This window comes from Coenobita brevimanus, chromosome 22 (genome assembly GCF_032717465.1).
Source record: "Coenobita brevimanus isolate Jiangsu-jjx chromosome 22, ASM3271746v2, whole genome shotgun sequence".
NCBI lineage: Eukaryota > Metazoa > Arthropoda > Malacostraca > Decapoda > Coenobitidae > Coenobita > Coenobita brevimanus.
In genome coordinates this window covers 6883329-6899633 of record NC_136975.1, presented here as the reverse complement: position 1 = coordinate 6899633, position 16305 = coordinate 6883329, and the positions used below count along the sequence as shown (strand labels likewise).

Sequence of the window (16305 nt, the reverse complement as noted above, 5' to 3'; positions counted from 1 at the left end):
CACACACACACACACACACACACAAACTGAACATACAGGATTGGTTCTCTTACTATATTACGGTCAGTTTTTGTGCATAAGCCTAACGGTCTGAGAGAGAGAGAGAGAGAGAGAGAGAGAGAGAGAGAGAGAGAGAGAGAGAGATTGATTGGTTCTAAAGACATAATGATAGACTTATGTCATAATCTTGACGTAAATAATATGTTACTATCTCCAGCATTCAATTTTTCCAACAACAATAATGTTAAATTCACTCCTGGACCAGAATCCTCTCATAATCGTGTGGTGCAAGGATAAAATAATACAATTCAAGGCAGTGATGAATTTAAGTAAATTTTCTAAGCTGAGGTACCGTAGACCCCTTTCATAGGATGCTGGGCTGGACAACAGATAGACAGACAGACAGGCAGACAGGAAGACAAGAAGACAGAAAGGTAGCCAGACAGACAGATAGGTAGACAGACAGATATGCAGACAGACAGAATGACTGACTGATAGAGGGATAGATAGATAAAGAGATTGATATAGATGGACAGGTAGGTAGACAGATAAACGGACAGACAGACAGGCAGGAAAGCAGAGTGACAGAGTAACAGACAGACATACCAGCTGGAAACTAGACTAGCTGACAGAGAGATAGACAAACAGCCTGACAAACACATGGAAAAAAGTAGATAGATAGACAGATTGATGGACAGACATATAGGCAGAAAGTCTCATATTATAAAGATAAACATACAGACAAAATAGAGAAGCAACTTTAGCATAAAACATGTATCAGTCTCACAAACATCCACCTTGCCCGTCAAAACCACACCCTTTGTCAATCTAAAACTGAATAAAATTGTCTAGCAATAACAAGGCAGTCACACGTCTCCAGTTGACAAAAAAAAAAATAGAAAATATGTGTACCAGAACCAAGAACAAATCAAACAAAATCCATCAAAAATACCACCAGAGAGAGAGAGAGAGAGAGAGAGAGAGAGAGGGTTAAAATTAATAATGCCTTAAAAGCGTCAATAACACTATCACCTGAACTTAAGCCAAAAATTAGTCTTTCCAGTAATCAAGACTTTCTCACCTGGGTGCCAAATCTCTCCAGGTTGAATAAATTCGTCTGGCAGCAGCAACACACACACACACACACACACACACACACACACACACACACACACACACACACACACAGAAATCCTTTTACAGAATTTCAGTCTCAGCATAAACTAAATAGTAATATATCTGTGAAATCTATCTTGACAAAAATTTACTCCTTTACCCTCTTATGCTGACTAAAATTGTTCGCTGGCAAAAGGACCTCATGTCAGCAAGATTCCTATCTCAAAATCAGATATTACTGCCTCCAACACCCGTCCTTGAATAATAATAATAATAATAATAGTAGTAGTAGTAGTTGTAGTAGTAGTATAAATAATGTTACCGTTATTATTATTATTATTATTATTATTATTATTATTATTAGCATCGGCAAATCAATGTTAAGTTTTCCTGCTTTCTTGCCGCGACAGCCTCATAATAAGGACCTTGAATGTCCTCCAATTATGAGAAGCCAGTTTTTGTGGCAACGGTACAGCCACAATTGTGATATTTTTTTTCAACACTTTTTTTGAGGATTGCATGGGAGAGCAGAACGCGAGCAAGAAGGAGAACGAGAGAGCAAGGGCGAGAGACTGAAAAAACTGGAGTTAGAGAACTAGAAAATCACTGAGTTACGGCGCGAAAGAGCTAGAGACCTTGACAGCTAAGGACAAGAAGAAAATGAAGACAGCAAGAGAGCGGAAAAAGAGCATGATAAGAAGACTGAAGACGAGAAAGAACAAGAGGAGGTGACAAAAAGAGAGAGCACGAGAGAGGGGAAGTGAAAAGGAGCAAGAGGGAAGGAACAAGACAGAGTCAAATAAGGTACTGAGAGTGAGAGTAGCGAGGTAGTGGTGGGGTATGACATGGCAAAAATATACACTAGTCATTATTCTCAAAACAGAGATCGGAAAGGTGTACGCAGACGCTTAAATTCTAACAGTCATTCCTAGAGACCTTGGCATGGGTAAAGCGTGCCTGACTCCTTTACCTTGCCAATGCATGCGTTCTGCAGGCCTCCCGATTCTGACAAAAATGTGAACCTCATGATGAATATATAAAGTTTGTTTGACCCTCCTACCCTGCCACAGTACGCTCTCTATATCCCTCCAATTTCTTATAGTTACTTATACAGCCATGATGAATATAAAGCATGTCTGATTCCCCTTCCGTGTTCTTTGTAGGCCTCCTGGCCCTGACAGTCATATGCAAAGCTTGTGATGAATATAATGTCTCTTTGACTCCCCTACCGCTTCCGCATTATGAGTCACATGTAAAGCCCATTATAAATATAAAACGTTCTTGTCTACCTTGCTCCTGAATGCAGTTTGTAACGTGGCACGCATTCTATTAATATCTAACTCTCACAGTCGATCCACAAATTTCTTACCCTACATAGCGTACTCATTTTTCAAAGCACGGCCTCCATATTTCATTTGGAATGCATCAAACGAAAGTGCTGGAAAATGTTTGTGGATTCCGGCACGTCTTGCCAAAACGTTTGTGAGGAAATATACAGTATTTATGTGGCGATGCAATGAATGAGACACATGTTATATTGTAAAATCTTCCCTGTTCGTCAAAATGTGTTGTGGTGAAATTAAATATTGTTATACATACGCGTACATACATACAGACAGACAGACAAAGAGATATAAACATGGTAGATAGACGGACAGATAGATAAATATATAGACAGATAGGCAGATCTATCGGTAGGTAGGAAGGTTGATGGATGGCTGAGTAGTTAGATAAATTGATAGATAGATAGATCGGTAGACAGGCGGGCAGATAGACAGATAGAAGGATGGATGAATAGACAGACAGATAGACAGATAGACGGATGGATGAATAGACAGACAGATACACAGATAAACATATGAATAAATAGATTGATAGACGGATGGATGAAGACACAGCTAAACTGCTAGACAGGCAAAACAGATGAATAGATAGAATAGATAGACAGACGGACATATATTTAAGACTCGTACCATCACTGAGTAACATTGTGCCGGCTCTCTTTTGATTCACGAGTATTGCTGATTTCCTGAAACCCAAAAATAGGACATCGGACATGAGAAGCAATGAAAAAATTAAAGTGGATTCGAGAGAGACTTATGAAATGTACTTTACGATTTTAACACATGTTTGGCTGGGTGTTAGTATGACTTTACCTTAAGTGTTTAGGTGACGAGAAATGTAATGAGAGAGAGAGAGAGAGAGAGAGAGAGAGAGAGAGAGAGAGACCTTTCCACCTCATTGCTTAATTTGCGTTATATCAGGTGGAATGCAGTCAAGCCATTCCTCGTTTTCACAGATGTTTTGATTTCTTCTTCATAAATTATGGCTTTGGTCATACCCTTGCGGACTCGGTTTTGCTAACAGGGACAAAGGCAGGGGAAGTGAAGTTTGAGGGAGAAGAGGAACTACAGAGGGCCATGTTTTCGTGGGATAAAGAGGTTTTGAGAATATGTAATATTCTCAGGATCTGCATTTACCAAAGTTCAAGGCATTTTCTTTTTTTCAGGGTAAGCGGATCCCTATTGCAGTTTACACTTATCAGATGCCCTTTCATTTTTCCAAATTTAGGTTTTAATATCCACTCTGGTTTGGCTCTGATGTGTATGGTGGCTATATAACTAAGTTCTAAAGTATATACATTGATTCTGAGGTGCACAGTACCTATATGAGAGAAGACAAAATTATAGGTAATTATATCTGAAATGCACAGTAGCTTTATGTGTGAAGACAAATGTGTAGGTAATGACTCTGAAGTGCAAAATACCTATATGAATTTTTAAAAAGTGTGCAGGCAAGTCATATTTATCAAAACGTAAACTCAGGAGACTTTGTAAATATGCAACCTAAATTTGAACCCATTGAAAAGAGACCTTTTTTTTTTCACACTTTAAGCCCTTGAATAAAGAACCTACATTTTCGAAATACTCTTGCTACCACTCGACGATTTTCTTTAGCTTAGATTAGATTTTACGAAATGGAGGAGTTAGGTACAGTCTGCATTAAAATCATCACCACTTGAATGCTTACCTAATCTGCATAAAATCGTCTGGTACCGGCAATATAAATCGGATAAGGACGTCATTGAATTGAAGGGGCTGAGTATTAATGCTAAGAGAAGTTAGGTAGGAGTGGAGTAGGTGAGGGAGGAGAAGATTTGGGGTTCAGATTCACAGACTCATTCTCTGTGTCGTATCGTAATTGTGTGTGTGTGTGTGTGTGTGTGTGTGTGTGTGTGTGTGTGTGTGTGTGTGTGTGTGTGTGTGTGTGTGTGTGTGTGTGTGTGTGTTTCTCAGGAAAAACAAGGACAGGAGAGGTTAGAGTCTTCCTCCGTATTTAATTATTCCTCCAAAAACAAATCTAAACCGACTTAGAGAATCGGGAATAAATATGGTCCTCATTTTCACCCATGACCCGGTGTGACCCAATAGAATGGTGGCAAATGAATCGATAGGAGTAAGATAAAGTCAAGAGGGCAGGGCATGGAAGAGCAATGTTAACCCCCTCAACCACACGACTGCTACATTTTAATTTTTCTTGCTACCTCCAGACGATTCCAATAAACTTAAGAAAGACCTCTGTTAGTGAAAATGTTAATGAAGTATACATACATACATACATACATACATACACACAAAATCGTCTGGAAAATGCAAGAATAAAAGCGTCACCGGTCTCAAGTGGAAAGTAAAGAAGAAATAAATGGGTGTCAGTGTGGTGCTGTTGTTATAGCCCCATGTCCATCTGAATCGTGAATCTCCTGCAGCCTTAAGTTGCCTCTCTTTTGCAATATACCATCCTCCTTTCGGGGGATAGGAAAGTAACCAAGGGACGTTTGTATAGCCAGGTAGTTGAGCTGTCAAATTATATCGGTGCCACCACATGAGGTCGTCCTTCATCAGCACTAAAAAAGAATGAAAAGCGGCTTTTAAGTGGGGTACAAGAGGAAAAGTAAAAGTAAAAGTAAAATACGGACTGATGGAGGAAAAGACTCTCCCTCCTCTTGCTAAAAATCAAATGTCTAAGGAGGAAAAAAGCCCATTCAACACGGAGATGTAATTTTAACATCCTTGCTCTTACCAGTTTATATTCAACCCAGGAAAGACTTTTCAGACTAGAGGGGTAAGATCGCCTCCATTACTCCTCCACAACAAGAAATATAGAAAATTGAGTAATACTGTTTGGTAACAGTAGGAACAAAGGTAAGAGAAAGTGGTTCCATTGAGTGGGTTAAAGACAAATTATGTTACCTTTTCAGCTTTTTGGAAGGGTTGGCACATACTTTGATTAGCTCAAGAAAAAAACACCGAATAGACAATTTGCGGATTAAAAGAGCAGGTGTTAAGTCCAGATTAGGGTGTGTGAAGGTCAAACTGTCCATGCCACACTAAATAAACCCCGGAATTACGGCTGACAAAAACCCAGGTAGAACAATTTATTCTTACCTGGAGCAATGTTTTATTAATTACTCGGAAGTACTAGCAGATAGATAGATAGATAGATAGATAGACAGAGAGAGAGAGAGAGAGAGAGAGAGCCTCTTTGGTACAGTGGTAAAGTGTGCGTTTTCGTACACTGACGAACTAGGGTTCGGGCCCCGCCAGGGTAATAAACTTTGAGAGCGTTCTTCTGGCCACGTACTGCTTTGGCGGACATCAGGGGTGCTGTGGTTGAACCAGTGTCTCATACTATAAAGTATGCTTGCACCCAATTGGCTTGCGCGGGCCGATTACACTTGGTTCACAGACCACACACACATCCAAAGCCACTCCAACACAACAATTACACTTACAAGCACTTCTAACCCTACATACAATCTCTATTAGACAGCCTAAGCCACTTGGTAGAGATACATTGGCTGTACCGTCCCCACTTCGGTGGGGATAGGCCGGTCCTGCAGTGGATACTCAAACGGCTGATGATGATGATGATGATTATATATATATATATATATATATATATATATATATATATATATATATACAGAGAGAGAGAGAGAGAGAAATGGACTTAAAAGAAAAATAAGGTCTATCACGTAGGGTTGATTATTTAGAAAAAATTTTCCTGTTCACGATATATAAATGTCGTAATAAACAATATATCATATAATATGCCTTCGTCAAGTACATATTGCTCGCAATCAGTATCAGAAAGCATTAACTGGCAATAACTATTGCAGTAGATTTTACCCATTCCACAATATAAAGATCCATATCTCTGAGCAACGACCGCCTAATGCAACAAAACACAATCACTCATAGATGGCTTGCTGGGTGGGGTGTTTTTCCAGTGATGAGGAACAGTATTTTCGGTACGGACACACTCGTGCCATGCTATTGACTGAGTCCCTGCAAGGAAATGGCAATCAACAAGATGCGGATATAGAGTAAGACCACCGTGACGTCATTAGTCATCCAGCTCCACAGTTACAATAACACAGCTATTCTAGTTTACTGACTCTCATGGCAAGGGGAGAAAGGGCAGAGGGCGACAGTTAGTGAGGTATATAAGACCAGCCCTAACCAGGCCTCAGTGCAGTAGCCTCTGGAGTTCTGTCTTCCTAAGCTCTCAATATGAAGTTCTTGGTGAGTGTGTTGTGTTATTGACGAATTTGAGATAGGTCCTCAATGTGTGAAGAAAAGTATTACATCTGAAAGGAGATGACATCGTTTCCTGTTGCTAGTGTATCCTTATGCATGTATTTGCAACTCGCTTAAGCCAAAATACTGAAAATTTCTCAAATCATTGCTAGTAATATGTCTATACTATTTACATTGGTTTACATAGTAGCTTATGACAAAATTGACCCGAGATCGTTATTTAGAAAAATATAATCGCCACATACAGTAGGCCAATGTCTTCTCTTCCTTTAAATATATTCCAAATTACTCTTCCAGTATAGAGCTTCGACCATTCAGCGATGATTTCTCAATATTTTCAAATGCAGAAGCAGTCGCGGGAAGGGGGGGGGATCAATCACTTTTGTTATTTTTTAAGTGTCACATATTACACCTATATATAAAAACTTGGTACGATGGGATTACATCTAAAATCTCATGCTGACTTCTCATACAAAGGTAATGTTGTCTCGGCTCTTGTGCTTTTATGTACCGCAAAATCTTTCACATTACTGAGATTACAGGCTTGTCCTGCCGACTGTTTAAAGTAGGAAGAAATTGGGGGACGGCTTCACAAGCACATGGCCAGCTATGAACATACTGGGCACAAGTCGAGTTTAACCTAATTTTTTAATACATTTTTCCGTATCTTACAACTGATCAGCATTGATCTCAAACCCCTGAGTTTCCTCTACGATATTCCAGGAAACTTCTCACCTTGCAGTCATACTCTACCAATTCTTACAAACGTTCTTTAGGCAGGAGATGACTGAAGTCAAGCGAGCATCATATCTGTTTTCCTGGTACCGACTATTATCCTAGGTTTATCACTGAAATGACAGCTTTCCCGAATAACTTCCCTGGGTTCATCTTTGGCGTACTCATATGCTCTATAAAATTTTCTATTTACTGTACTTCTTTGACAGCCAGATCCCCACACTTAACCTACATTATTTACCTCAGTTATATTACTTTTAAATTACCAGTCTGTAGATCAATAACTTTTACAAACTCAGTAAAATAACTTCTTACCCTGAGTTTGTTGTAATTAAGATTTTGTAATCACTATCCTCTTAAAGTTCACTTACTGATACCAATCTCTACAGAGCATATCAATCCACCCAATAATTATTTACTCAGTGTATATATGTAACTCTTTGTATGATACATCTATCTATCTATTGCCAGACGCCTTAATCCCGTAAGAGGTGGCCACAAACAAATCGCCCAAATGTCGCCCTGTCCCCCGCCATTTCACTGCCCTGCTCCCAGCGCACCCCCCCCCCCCGCCCGTCTCTCATATACCTTTCCCCTCCATCCCTCCATCTCATCCTTGGCCTTCCACTCCCTCTTCCCCCTCCACCTCACTCACATACACTCTCCTCGTCAGTCTCTCACTCTCCATTCTCTCCACATGGCCAAATCACCTCAGTGTGTTTCTCGTAACGCTTCCTATCACATCCACTTCCACACCACAACGTTCCTTCATTTCCTCATTTGTCAGTCTGTCTCTCCATGTGACTCCACATTCATTTCATTCATTCATTGCCAGACGCCATGTATCCCAAACAGGGTGGCCAAGGGCTTAGAGTTAATTGTTTTACAGGGAGGGGCACTAATCCTCCACCAACCCCACTTAACACGTAGGGAGTTATGCCAACAGCATCTGGTGTTCCCAGGCGGTCACCCATTCAAGTACTAACCAGACCCAACGTTTGACTCCACATGCTGCTCTCAAATAACTCTTTTCCACTGCTCTCACTCTTGACATCTGTCCCTCCAGCATGGTCCAAGCTTCACTTCCATACGTTAGAGTTGGTATCGCAATACTGTCATGTACAGTAGTAACTTTTTCACTTACATGCTCGCTTCCCTGTTTCTTATCACTGCTTTCAAGAAACCAGCAACCTTTCTTCCTTGTTGTACGCTTTCAAGCACTTCACCCTCTAATCTTACATCTTTACTCATCACACTACCCAAGTACTTAATCGCACTCACATTTTCCATTTCCTCCTCATCCAACTTCACTGTATATTCACTGACTTCACTTCTCTCGGAGACCATAACTTTATTCTTCCCTATATTCACCTTTAGATTCCGTTTCTTACTCACACACCCAAACTCATCCACCAAGCACTGCAACTTCCCTTCGTCTTTACTTAATAACACAGTACCATCTGCAAACAACATTACAGGGAGTTTCCAAACACTGCCATCTCTCACTAGGGCCACTCCAACATCCACTGCCCTACATTTTATCTCTTTTATAACCCCCACCCATAGACAGATTGAACAACCATGGAGATATGACACATCCTTGTTTCAATCCAACCATCAAATAGAAAAACGATACATACTTAACCTTTTTTTTTTTTTTTTTTTTTTTTAAGACTGATCATTCATTCAAAACTGAGGCAAGTCAAGTCCACGAAATAGTGTAGAACTTCTGCTACTTCTGTAACTTATTGTAATATAGCAATGACCGTACACCATGTACTAAAAAAAATATTGTATGTGTACATGATTTCTAACGACCAAAAACCCTACACAGGCAGCTCTCTGTGTGCTGGTGGTGGGCGCCAGCGCTCAGCTTGGGCCATCTGGACTCGTCGACCCCGACGGCAACAACGTGCAGTTCTCTCACGACTACGCCAGCAGCATCGTGCTGATCGGACCCTCTGGTGCTGTCACAAAGACTGGCCAGAACCTCCAGCTGACTGCTGGGCAGGCGGCCCTTCATGCCGCCTCTCCTCCCCCTCCCTCTCCACTGCACCACTATGTGGCCTCGAAGGGCGTTTTCGGTGTCTCTGGCATCGTTTACCCTGACGGCAACAACGTTCAGTTCACCGCCGACCAGGCCGGCAACATCGTGCTGGTTGGACCATCTGGCGCTGTCACCAAGGACGGCAACAACTATCAGTTCACCGATGAGGGTGTTCCCGCCAGGGTGAAGAGAGATCTGGTTGGACCCTCTGGCTTCATCGCCGCGGACGGTCAGCTCAGGCACCTTCCCCTCGGTGTGTACGTTGTCCTTAAGGGACCTTCCGGCATCGTCTTCTCCGACGGTGACAACATCCAGCGCCGTCTGTAATTCCATCTGATGTATCTACTGTCTGCGTCCACTTCATCCTGGTGAGCCCCTCAAGAAAAAACATGACAAAGAAAAGCATCTACGGTGAATTCGTGACCACCATATGATAAAATCAACAAAACTGATGCCATAAAATATAATAAAGTTATGTATATATGTTATGGGTGTTTTATAGAGATTTCCTTCAGTTTTTTTTTTCAAGGTCGTGGAGATTACGGCGATTTTCAGTCTACATCACCAGCTTCCTTGCTTTCTTCTTCCCCTTCCTGTACCCCTCTCAACCCAGGTGTTAATGGAAAACAGGATAGGATGATTCTGATGATGGTGATAGGAATGTTTAAGGGAAGGACACTCTCTGTTTACCCTCACTCCAATAAAACTGAATAAACAGAAGGATTTTTTATGAGTAAGAAAACCTGGCAAGGAAGTAAAATGATGGGTAGATGAATGAGGCCATTCTATAAGTGTTTTATATTTTGGGGGGGCCAGGCAAAGGCAGGGTGAATGATGCAGTAACAAGAATGGCAAAGAAAGAGCAAGGCGTATTGGTTCTGCTGAGTTTGTTATGAAGGCATTTTCTCAATGTCAATTTCACAATATAATTCAGCATTGGAGTTAAAGTTTATAAAACAATTTTCTCAAGCAATGACCACGGGTAACACAAGGATGAAGGGATTCGCCTCTGAGAACAATCACTCAAAAGCCCCGTCACAGGAAAGGCCAAATGTTGGACCCTATAGCTCAGACAGGTTTGTTTCGACTTGAACCAACTTTGTGGATAGTCTGGGAGTCTGGCAATGACGAAGTGTTTAATAATCGAAAATAAAAAGTTCAAAGGTGGGGATATACGATTAAGATCACTTTAAAAAGAATGGATCTGATTTGGACCCAATTTGGTGGAAGAGTTATGGGTCAAACAAAAATTAAATAATTGGATTTTGGAAACTGTTGGTCAAAGGTCAAGGTCTCTGGGAAATCAAATACTTGGCCGATACACTATATGTAGAGTGTCGGTGCAGCATTCATCAGTCACAATATGACAGGTTGGTTTGATATAAGTGTATTCACGGTAGGTGATGACAAATGTGAAATAATAGAATTAGTTTAGTAAGGCCTCATTTGGGGGGGGGGGGGAAGGCGTAAATAAGTTTACAGCTATCTGGACTTATTTGCCCTTTATCCCCTTCCCTCGATTAGAAAAAAAGTATAGGCATGAAAAATCTTGTGCATGGAAGAGGCATTGTTCTGTGTGGTTGTTTATGTGTGTGGGATGAATGCATGGGATGTGTGGATTCTTTGTTGGCTGCTAGGCTGTGTGTGTGTGTGTGTGTGTGTGTGTGTGTGTGTGTGTGTGTGTGTGTGTGTGTGTGTGTGTGTGTTTCTCAGGAAAAGCAAGGTCTGGAGGGGTTAGAGTCTTCCTCTGTATTTAATTATTCCCCCAAAAGCAAATGTTAACCATCTTAGAGAATCGAGAATAAATATGGTCCAGATATTCGCCCTTGACCCGGTGTGACCCAATAGAATGGTGGCAAACGAATCGATAGGAGTAAGTTAGATAAGGTCAAGAGGGCAAGGCATGGAAGAGCGATGTTAACCCCCTCAACCACACGACGGCTACTTTTTAACTATTCTTGCTACCTCCAGGCGATTCCAATAAACTGAAGAAAGACCTCTGTTAGTAAAAATGTTAAAGAAGTATAGAGAGAGAGAGAGAGAGAGAGAGATGGATAGATAGATAGATAGATAGATAGACTGATTGATAGATAGATAGATAGATAGATAGATAGACTGATTGATAGATAGATAGATAGATAGATAGATAGATATAAACCCTAGAGTTCTAAAATATGTACCAAAGCGAATAAATATCATCTGGAGAATGCAAGACTTAGAGCGCCATCGGTCTCAAGTGGAAAGTAAAGAAGTAAATGGGTGTCAGTGTGATGTTATTGTTATAGCCCCATGTCCATCTGTACAGTATAGTGATCCTCCAGCAGCTTTAAGTTGTCTTTCTCTTATTGTTCACCATCCTCTTTTCTGAGGATCGGAAAGTAGCTCAGGGACGTTTGTATTGCCAGGTAGTTGAGCTGTCAAATTCCACCGGTGCCACCACATGAGGGCGTCCTTGTTCAGCACTAAAAGAGAAAGAAAAGTTACACTTAGGTGCGGGAGGAAGGTAAAAGGAAGGGTAAAATACGAACTTACGAAGGAAAGATTCTCCCTCCTCTCGGTAAAAATCAAAGCTCTAATGAGGAAAAAAGTCGCTTCAACACGTGGATGTAATTTTGACATCCTTGCTCTTACCAAACAGTTTATATTCAACCCAAGAAAGACTTTTCAGACTAGAGGGGTAAGAACGCCTCCATTAACTCCTCCACAACAAGAAATATAGAAAACTGAGTAATACTGTCTGGTAATAGTAGGAACAAAGGTAAGAGAAAGTGGTCGCACGGAGTCGTAAAAGGAAAAAATATGTTACCTTTACAACTATCAATGAGGGTTGGCACATGTATTGATTAGCTCAACAAAAATCATCGTATAGACAATTTGCGGATTAAAAGAACTGGTGTTAAGTCTATAGGTGTTAGGTCCAGATTAAGTTGTGTTAAGCTTAGATTAGGGTGTGTGAAGGTCAAACTGTCCAAGCTACCCTAAATAAACCCTAGAATTACTGCTGGCAAAAACCCAGGTACAATAATTTATTCTTACCTGGAGCAATATAGGAAACACTAGCATATATATATATATATATATATATATATATATATATATATATATATATATATATATATATATATATATATATATATATATATATATATATATATATATGTATGTATATATATATATATATATATATATATATATATATATATATATATATATATATATATATATATATGTACAGTAGGCCTATATATACAGAGAGAGAAAGAGAGAGAGAGAGAGAGAGAATGATAGCATTACAATTTAAAGAATAATAAGGTCTATCACGTTGCTTTTATTATTTATATCATCTTTTCCTGTTCAAGATATATTAATATCTTAGTAAACGATATATCACATAATATACCTTCGTCAGGTATATATGCTGGCAATCAGTATCAGAAACCATGAACTGGCTATAACTATTGCAGTGGATTTTACCCATTGCACAGAATAAACATCCATATCTCTTATACGCGACCGCCTAATGCAACAAAACAAAATCACTCATAGATGGTCTGCTGAGTGGAGCGTTTTGCCAGTGATGAATAACAGCATATTCGATGCAGCCACACACCTGCCATCCTGCTATGCTACTGATTGAGTCCCTGCAAGGACATAGCAATGGACAAGATGTGGACAAAAGACCACCGTAACGTCACTAGTCATCAAGCTCCACAGTTACAATAACACAGCTGTTCTAGTTTACTGACTGGCATGGCAAGGGGAGAAAGGGCAGAGGGCGACAGTTAGTGGGATATATAAGACGCGGCCTAACCAGGCCTCAGTACAGTAGCCTCTGGAGTTCTGTCTTCTAAGCGCTCAACATGAAGTTCTTGGTGAGTGTGTAATGCTGTTGACGAGGTTGAGACAGGTCCTCAATGTGTGAAGAAAAGAAAAGTATTACATCTGAAAGGAGATGACATCGTTTCCTGTTGCTAGTGTATCTTTATGCAAGTACTTGCAACACGCGAGAGCCTTAATACTGAAAATGTCTCAATCAAATTATAGCTAGTAATCTGTCTAAACTATTTACATTGTGATATTTACGTAGTAGCTTATGAAAAATATTGAACAGAGACAGTTATTTAGAAAAATATAATCGCCACATAGGTCCGTGTCTTCCCTTCCTTTAAATATATTCCAAATTACTCTTCCAGTATGGAGCTTCGATCGTTCAGCGATGATTTCTCAATATTTTCAAATGCAGAAGCAGTCTTGGGGAGGGGAGAGCGGATCAACCACTATCGCTATTTTTTAAGTGTCACATATTACACCGTTATATAATAACTTGGTACGATGGGATTAAATCTAAAATCTCATGCTGACTTCTCATACGAAAGTAATGGTGCCTTAGCTCTTGTGTTTTTACGTACCGCACTATCGTTCAGACTGTCTAAAATAGGAAGCAATTTGGGGACCGCATCACAAGTCACATGGCCAGCTATGAACATACTGTGCACAAGTCAAGTTTAACCTAATTCTTCAATACATTTCTCTGTATCTTACAAATGAGCAGCATTGATCTCAAACCCCTCTGTTTCCTCTAGGATATTCCAGGAAACTTCTCATCTCGCAGTCTTACTCCACCAACTTCTTACAAACGTTCTTTAGGCAGGAGATGACTGAAGTCAAGCGAGCATCATATCTGTTTTTCTGGTACCGACTATTATCCTAGGTTTATCAGTGAAATGACAGCTTTCCCGAATATCTTTCCTCGGCTCATCTTTGGCGTACTCATATGCTCTATACAATTTCCTGTCTACTTCTTTGATAGCCAGTTCCCCACACTTAACCTACATTATTTACCTCAGTTATATTCCTTTCAAATTACCAGTCTGTAGATCAATAACCTTTACAGACTCAGTAAAATATCTTCTTACCCTGAGGTTGTTGAAAGTAAGCTTTTGTAATCATTGTCCTCCCAAAGTTCACATACTGATACTCATCTCTACAGAGCATATAAATCTACCCCATAATTATTTACTTAGTATATATAAGTAACTCTTCGTATGATACATACATCACCTTTTTTTAAAAGAATGATTATCCACTCAAAACTGAGACATAACAACTTCTGCTACTTCTATGACTTATTGTATTATAACAATGATCGTACACCATGTACTAAAAAAAATGTTTATAAAAATCCCACACATCATTCTAACGACCAAAAACCATACACAGGCAGCTCTCTGTGTGCTGGTGGTGGGCGCCAGCGCTCAGCTTGGGCCATCTGGACTCGTTGACCCCGACGGCAACAACGTGCAGTTCTCGCACGACTACGCCAGCAGCATCGTGCTGATCGGACCCTCTGGTGCTGTCACAAAGACTGGCCAGAACCTCCAGCTGACTGCTGGGCAGGCAGCCCTTCATGCCGCCTCTCCTCCCCCTCCCTCTCCACTGCACCACTATGTGGCCTCGAAGGGCGTTTTCGGTGTCTCTGGCATCGTTTACCCTGACGGCAACAACGTTCAGTTCACCGCCGACCAGGCCGGCAACATCGTGCTGGTTGGACCATCTGGCGCTGTCACCAAGGACGGCAACAACTATCAGTTCACCGATGAGGGTGTTCCCGCCAGGGTGAAGAGAGATCTGGTTGGACCCTCTGGCTTCATCGCCGCTGACGGACAGCTCAGGCACCTTCCCCTCGGTGTGTACGTTGTCCTTAAGGGACCTTCCGGCATCGTCTTCTCCGACGGTGACAACATCCAGCGCCGTCTGTAATTCCATCTGATGTATCTACTGTCTGCGTCCACTTCATCCTGGTGAGCCCCTCAAGAAAAAAACATGACATAATAAAGAGCATCTACGGTGAATTCGTGACCACCACAGGATCTGATCAACAAAACTGATGCCATAAAATATAATAAAGTTATGTATATATGTTATGGGTGTTTTACAGAGATTTCCTTCAGTTTTTTTTTTAAGGTCGTAGAGATTCTGGCTATTTTCAGTCTACATCACCAGGTTTTTGCTTTCTTCTTCCCTTTCCTGTACTCTCCTCAACCCAGGTGTTCATGGAAAACAGGATAGGATGATGATGGCGATGGTAATGTTTAAGGGAAGGACACTCTCTGTTTACCCTCACTCCAATAAAACTGAATGAACAGAAGGATTTTTTATAAGTAAGAAAACCTGGCAAGGAAGTAAAATGATGGGTAGATGAATGAGGCCATTCTATAAGTGCTTTATATTTTTCTAGCAGGCAGAGGCAGAGTGAATGAAGCCGTAACAAGAATGGCAAGGGAAGAGCAAGGCGTATTGGTTCTGCTGAGTTTGTTATGAAGGCATTTTCTCAATGGCAATTTTACAGTATAATTCGGCAGTGAAGATAAAGCTAATAAAACAGTTTTCTCAAGCAATGACCACGGGTAACGCAAGGATGAAGGGATTCGCCTCTGAGAACAATCACTCAAAAGCCCCGTCACAGGAAAGGTCAAATGTTGGACCCTATAGCTCAGACAGGTTTGTTTCGACTTGACCCAACTTTGTGGATAGTCTGGGGGTCTGGCAATGACAAAGTGTTTAATAATCGAAAATAAAAGTTCAAAGGTGGGGATATACGATTAAGATCACTTTAAAAAGAGTGGATCTGATTTGGACCCAATTTGGTGGAAGAGTTATGGGTCAAACAAAAATTAAATAATTGGATTTTGGAAACTGTTGGTCAAAGGTCAAGGTCTCTGGGAAATCAAATACTTGGCCGATACACTATATGTAGAGTGTCGGTGCAGCATTCATCAGTCACAATATGACAGGTTGGTTTGATAT

The 16305-nt window shown here is 40.7% G+C and overlaps 1 protein-coding gene across 1 annotated transcript; it reads left to right on the top strand.

Annotated features, from left to right (window-relative positions):
- Positions 1-13358: 13358 nt before the first annotated feature.
- Positions 13359-15437, top strand: LOC145392513 (uncharacterized). Its single transcript, XM_080266906.1, has 2 exons — positions 13359-13370; positions 14719-15437. Exons 1-2 carry the CDS (start codon positions 13359-13361, stop codon positions 15256-15258), a joined length of 552 nt encoding a protein of 183 aa, XP_080123032.1. The 3' UTR covers positions 15259-15437.
- Positions 15438-16305: the final 868 nt, after the last annotated feature.